The following is a 6,669-nucleotide window of genomic DNA, read 5'->3' on the forward strand; positions in this document are numbered from 1 at the left end:
CGACTGTATTCAAGTGTCAGAAGTGCAATTTATTTTTATGTTGTGTTGCGTTGTGTGCTTGCCCAAAAAAGAATAAAGTAATATGTATATAGAAACAAGTCGAGGCAGCGGCAACGCGAGTCACAACAATGCACAGAATAAACAAAGGTTAGACAACATACATGCGAGGGAGTACAAGCAGGACTTTGGCAACGGCAGCGAAGCAGGACCTTGGTCAGCTGCTGTGGCAATAAAACCAAAGCTCAAACTGAAGCTATAAATGGCTTTTTGTGCTGAGTGCATGAAAAGTGTTGATATATGTGTGTTTGTATAAGCAATATAGCACGAAAGAATAAAGACGGCCAGAGAGAGAGAGAGAGAGAGAGAGCGAGTATATGCAATTAGAGCTGATTCGTTAGCAGCAGTTGCATTTAAATTTCAGAGCGGCAAACACAAACATTTAACAGCTGCTCACGCCTGCAAATTGAATTACAAATATTGACTGCTTGGCCCATAAATTAAAGTGCGAGACTCGCGTGCCAAGACAAGAAATTTATGACGGCAATCGATGCGAGTCTTATCAGACGTTTATATTTACTAATTAAGTTGCCAAAGTTGTTGTTGCAACATAAAAGTGCGCAGCACACGCAAAGCGCAACGGCAACGGCAACGGCAACTGTGGCACTGTCACGTTTCCAGCAACTAATTTGTAAATTTTCATCCAAAGGCAAAAAGTTTGCGGTTGCAGCTACACTGCGCTACATGCGACACACTACCTGGCCAGCTGACAGCCAGAAGGAGTCTGTGTGTGTGTGTCTCTCTCTGTGTGTGTGGAGGCAATATGTCAAAGGTGCATGCCAGTTGGTACGTGTGCGGTTTTGCTGCGGTTTCGGTTTAACAGTTCGCCGTCTGTTTTCCCCCAATCCGCCATAGACAGGGGCTACCCACAACAAGCGTCAGCTTAAAGCTAGTGCGCTCATAAGCGTAATGAAGTCGTTTTGCCAGCGACACGTGCATGCTGATTGAAATGCTGCAAAGTGCATATCACGCATACGCCTTGATGGCCAGCCACTAGGTAGGTCGCTCGCTCGCTCGCTAGCTCACGGCTTTTATATGTGTGTAGTATTTGAATTTTAATGCGTTCTTTCATCAAAATGCAATTGTTGCAATTTACGGGCACTAGCTGCCAACTGCAGTTCGCCGTTTCGCAATCGCAGTCACAGTCACAGTTACAGCTACAGCTACAGCTACAGTTGCAGTTACAGTTAGACTAGCACACTACAGTTGTTGACCCTTTTGTCTTGCGCTATTTTCGCTTGGTTAGCCAAGCGCCAAGTGGGGCGTTTATCTTTCGCAGCCACTGTGTGGCCACTTTGCACAAATGCCCTAAGCACTCATCGCACTCACACACACACACACACACACACACAAAAATATATATAGTATATAAAGCATTTATTTGCACTCAAGTGCGGCATATGTTTGCATAACATTTAGCTTAAAGTTCAGCTCGAGTGCCACTGCCCAGTATAATTAAGTCGTATACGCGATTTTCGTATTTTTTACTTCATATTGTCTTTATTTTTTTTTAGGATTTTTGGAATACACGCGCACAACAGCAACAGCTGCACCGAGAATTGTGTTGTTCTTGTTGTTGTTGTTGTGTATAGATGAATGGATGCGTGGTGGTGAGCAGTAGAACGGTAAGCAGCTGCTGTTATGGCAAAAAAATATCACATACATAGACAGAGACACACACACACATGTATGAACATATATGTATGTATGTATATAAGGAGCGCAGATGGGCTTACAATATGTAAGCCGCTTTCACCAGCGAGCCCTGCTTGCTCATCGAGTCCTTGTGCAGCTGGTACTGCAGATTGTGCGGCGGCAGGCCGAGCAGCTTACGCAGCTTGTGACCAATCTCCATGACGGCCACGTCGTTGTGCCCATTGGCGGTCCAAATCGCTGCAAAGGCGTGGGAGGCACTTGGCACTAGGCATAGATTGCTACCGAACGGTCTACTTACAAATTTTGTTGCTCTTGCTGCGCAAGTTGATGACAGCGCCGCAGATTTCCTCAGTGTGTTGAACAGCCTCACCAATCAGTATTAGCAGCTGTATGCAAGGGAAAGGGATGGGGATGGGAGGGATGCGGTGTGAGCGCTTGATATGACAGGCAATGGACGTGCCAACTTACCACATCGAGCCAGAGCTTGTCCAGCTCCAGCTTGCTGCAGCGTTGAATGCTGATGACCCAGCGTCCGCCATGCTTATTGGCCTCATCCTCCCACATGGGCCTGCAATAGAAACAAAACACATTCAGCTTATTACTTAAATTGTGCAGCCGACCTACTGTATGTCTTTCTTGAACAATGAGTAATCGCTGCCAATCTTAAGCTCGGACGGCGGCTTGATGTGATTGTAAAGACTCCAGAAATCCTCGACCATATCAAAGCTAGTTATCTCATTCTGCATATCCTCCCAGCTCTTGCTGCGATCGTTCTCCAAGTACCACAGCGTCCATGTGTGCTCCAATGGATGCTTCAAGGGTAGCTCAACAAGCTGATTGTTGCCACTGACCAGCTGCAGTGGCTGCTGCTGCTGGTGCTGCTGCTGGTGCTGCTGATGCTGCTGCTGCTTGTTATTATCTAGTTTCAGATCCTGGCTAGAGTCTGTGTGCGCCTCCGAGTCACTGTCCAGCATGGTGAAGCTATTCTGTTTAACTAAGAGCATGCTTATTGAAATGTTTATTGTGTTACGTTGAGGATTAATTTAAACGCGTCTATTGGTTGTGTAAAACTGGTTGAAACCCGACGACCTCTGGACGTTTTTAGTAATTTCAGCTCACTTCTAACTACATTGATGCGATACAACATGAGAAATGTGTTTGACTCAACTCAAAGCTGACATAACTCAGTGCACAACTGACATCTGACAGTTAAATCAACGTAGCCCATTCAATTAAAATATTAATTATTGATTAATAATCAAACTATTTTCATTTAAAAGCTGCGGACGGTGAGTAAATTTCACTTGATGGCTATTACAAATAGAAAGGAAAAAGCAAAGCGTTGCTTCCTATCAGAACCCATATAATTGCAAATATTTGCAATGAATTATAAAAAAAATTTGTTTTTTTTGCATATTTTATTAACATTATTATAAGCATATACGTGTTGGCGCTATTTGTTAATCACAAGTTTTAGATTGATATGTGTATCAGTGCTTTAAAGCGTTATCTCAAATTTAAACAAAAGAAATCTCATACTGCGGATAGCGGAGAAGACCATGGGACTCGGCATAAATAATCAAAATGCAGATTGAGAGAACTTTAGACAAGAAACTCATATCCAATTTGACGCCATACATGTTTACATTCTGCGCCTCAATTTTTTCAAAACAAAAGAGTCTATCGAGCTGTAAGTAAGTCGCAGTTAAACATAATTTGTATTTGGTTATAGACGAGTAATAACTTACGGTTTGATCAAACTCAGAATGGTAGTTAATCAAATGAAAATTCCAAAAGCTGCGCGATAGTCGCGACCTCCAAGAAAATATTCCAAAGGTAGTGCAGTAGAAAGTAATATTCAGCAGGACTATAGCCTGATTATAGACTCTATACTTAAAGCTGCCCGAACAGTAGAAGATTAAGATAAAGTAGATCATGGCATACAACCAATGGAAGCTAAAATGTTTGATTAGCCGACGCGCTTGGTTAAAAACATGATGGCGCAGTGTCATAAGATCTTCAGTAATGCCACGCAGCTGTTGCACCAGAACTTGCAACTGACCACCTTGCAGCACCTGAGCATTACGCAGCGTGCGCACATCATTTGATATGCGTTTGGTGTACTGCTGTAGTGTATCGTAGCAGGCGATCAGCACGATAATTAAACAAACACTTATCGTAATCTGCAATTGAAAGGTGCAAATATTGTAGAATGAGCTGCACAACAATATCACTCGATAACTAGCCGAAATTGGCGCGTAATCATAATAATCGAGTAAAGTAGCCTGCTCAGCAATAATTCCACGCAACAGACTTTGCAGTGCCGTCAGCAGCAGTATTAAGTGCGGCAGTCTAAAGAAATTTGAATGCTTGGCCAACTGCTGCAGCTGCTGCAATATCAGCTGCATATTCTTCGACAGGCGCATTAATCCTCCGTTCAATATAGACCGCTGAAGCGCAATCATACGTATCGCCATTATCGAGCTGGCATATGCCAAATTGGGTCCTTGGATTATCCTCCTGTTATAGATGCTTGCGAACAGAAGAGCTATAAACATTATTGAAATTGGAATCACCAAGAATATACAATAGATTCTTAGATATTGGGATTGATATAGTTGATTTCGTCGTCTGTCATAAGCCAGATCACATAATCCGGCGATTTGTGCCAACAATAGAACGAACCAAAGCAAAAATAAGGCGATTCGATTCAATAAATTCAACGGCTTCATCGAGTCACTATATAATTATTACTGAGGTGATACAAAATATGAAATAGTCTATTAATGACTAGCATGTATTACAATGGGTTATATTGATTATGCACTTCTTTAGATTAATCGCCCAAATAAAATGGCTTAGGCAATGTGCATAGCTAACACGAGTGGACGTATAAATGAAATTTATGCTTTTGAACTTATTACCGCCGCATAATTCAAAACCACGACCACAACGCCAAAGGGCATGACCCACTGCCACTGAACTATTTCAGAAAGTCTTCAATATGAGTTGCTGCAACCATTATTTTAATAGTTTAGCATGTGAGCTAGACACGGGTCAACCTAACTCCATTGCCAAAGCTAACCTAGTTAGACAGACGTGCCTGTAGAGCTGTAGACACTAGCATACCAGTTAGTTACTTTAAACGGCACAATGTTGAACGAAATCGTATTCCTACTGTTTTCAAGAGTCTTTGCACTCATTGTTTAGTGCTTTCAATCGCTATGAGTTTCCTCTGTAATGCAAATTCGAATTTTGAACATTAATATTTATTTTTAAATAGATAAAATACCATACTAATTGATATGCATTTATATATAAAACTAATATCCAATTTAAGGCCATATAATTGTACTTTAGGAGCTTCAATGATTTCCAAGAAATAAAGATGATCGATCTGTATTGAATAATTAAGATTATTCTATTTAAGTGCATAAGCATTAGAACTCACTGCGTCTTCAAGTTCTCGATTATAATTGATTAAATGAAAATGCCACAGACTGCGTGAGATTTTCGATTTTGCCGCCAAGCTATTAAAAATAGCACAGTAGAAGACTGTTGTACTCAAAATCACAACTTGACCATAGCTAAGATGCGTACACAAAAATATCACATACCAAAAGCAAAGCTTGCAAAGCCATTGGAAGCGAAAGTGTTGCAATAGCTCTTCGAGAACTTCATAAACTCTCTTGTGCATCAGCACAATCTCCGCAGTGTTGTGGCGCAAGTTCTCGACTAGAGCATAAGGCTGGCCACCAATCAGCGCCTGAGAGTGCCAAACTTCTTGGATTTTGTTGGAGATGCCCATAGTGCGCTGCTGCAGTGCCTCAAAATAGGCTATTAGTACAACAATTAGGCACACTTCAATGCTGATAAGTATTTGATAGGTGCAGAGCAGGCTTATAGAAAACCAGAATATTCCAAAACACAAGAAGACGCTATCGCTGTCGAGTACACGAAGAACTCCCGGAGTTATAACGCTTAAAACAATGATATGCAATAGACTAACAAGGACCGCCAATACTAATGCCAAGTGCCTGCAATTGAATATATAATGCAGCCCAAGCACTTGCCTCAGTTGATCATGCAGCAGCAATATCTTTTGCAACAGTAACCGAAATTTGGCATTATAGTAGCAAATGTAAATGCGCAAAGAGATTTGCAATATAATAAATATTACGATGGATGGGCCACACGTACGCACTTTAAAAGCAAGTCCGCCCAACAGTACCACAAAACACAATGTTATCGTTGTGATCATAATAAGTGCATAAGCCTGCAAGCACTTTGATGCCTTCAAACGACGCTCGCCAGGCACATAGGCGATGTCGCACAGAGCCGCGAAACTTGCCAACAGAAGTATCAAGCGCAGCACAGAATAAACACCAAGATGATAAAACTTCCGAGTCTGCATTGAGGTCGAGTTCAGGTTAAACTATTGCTGTTCTAGTTGATTATAGGCATAAGGCCAGGCAGTCATCAGTATAAGTAATATTAACAGCATAAATGGTCAAAACAGAGTGTCCATTCCATACGTTACTTATTATACTAAATGTATACCTCTGAAAGCTAAAGGGAAGGCTTTCAAAGGTCAGCGTTGCTGGAGGTCAATTTAATCAATGAATTCTTTTACTTATATTACAATGATTAACAGGAACGCAATGAAATTGGACGCTGCCAACTAATTGATGCACTTGGACTAGACCAGCAAACACATGAATAAGCTCACAAGTTTTATATTAATGTGAAGGAACTCGTCTACATAGAATTCAATTTCTAATGACAAAAACCATTTGCTAACTAAACTAAAATTGTACATAAGAAAGGTGACCCGATGATATGTATCAACTACCGGGTAATCAGTCTTATTTCAATCGCATACAAGGTTCTATCAAGCGTAATATGTGAATATGAAGCCATATGCCAACACAGTGATCGAACCTTATCAGAGCGGCT

The 6,669-nt window shown here is 41.3% G+C and overlaps 2 protein-coding genes across 2 annotated transcripts; both read right to left on the reverse strand.

The window, feature by feature from the left end:
- Positions 1-1,570: 1,570 nt before the first annotated feature.
- LOC108599037 (eukaryotic translation initiation factor 4E1) lies at positions 1,571-2,886 on the reverse strand. The gene is made up of 4 exons (XM_017985817.2): positions 2,338-2,886; positions 2,182-2,281; positions 2,012-2,099; positions 1,571-1,950 (listed from the first exon to the last, which is right to left on the reverse strand). The coding sequence occupies exons 1-4, from the start codon at positions 2,715-2,717 to the stop codon at positions 1,790-1,792; spliced, it is 729 nt and encodes a 242-aa protein (XP_017841306.1). The 5' UTR covers positions 2,718-2,886; the 3' UTR covers positions 1,571-1,789.
- Positions 2,887-3,230: 344 nt separating this feature from the next.
- LOC108597976 (uncharacterized protein CG32395) lies at positions 3,231-5,521 on the reverse strand. The gene is made up of 3 exons (XM_017984593.2): positions 5,331-5,521; positions 3,462-4,233; positions 3,231-3,401 (listed from the first exon to the last, which is right to left on the reverse strand). The coding sequence occupies exons 1-3, from the start codon at positions 5,519-5,521 to the stop codon at positions 3,231-3,233; spliced, it is 1,134 nt and encodes a 377-aa protein (XP_017840082.2).
- Between the last annotated feature and the right edge of the window lie 1,148 nt (positions 5,522-6,669).

The sequence above is a fragment of the Drosophila busckii genome, chromosome 3L, assembly GCF_011750605.1.
Source record: "Drosophila busckii strain San Diego stock center, stock number 13000-0081.31 chromosome 3L, ASM1175060v1, whole genome shotgun sequence".
Taxonomy (NCBI): Eukaryota; Metazoa; Arthropoda; class Insecta; order Diptera; family Drosophilidae; genus Drosophila; species Drosophila busckii.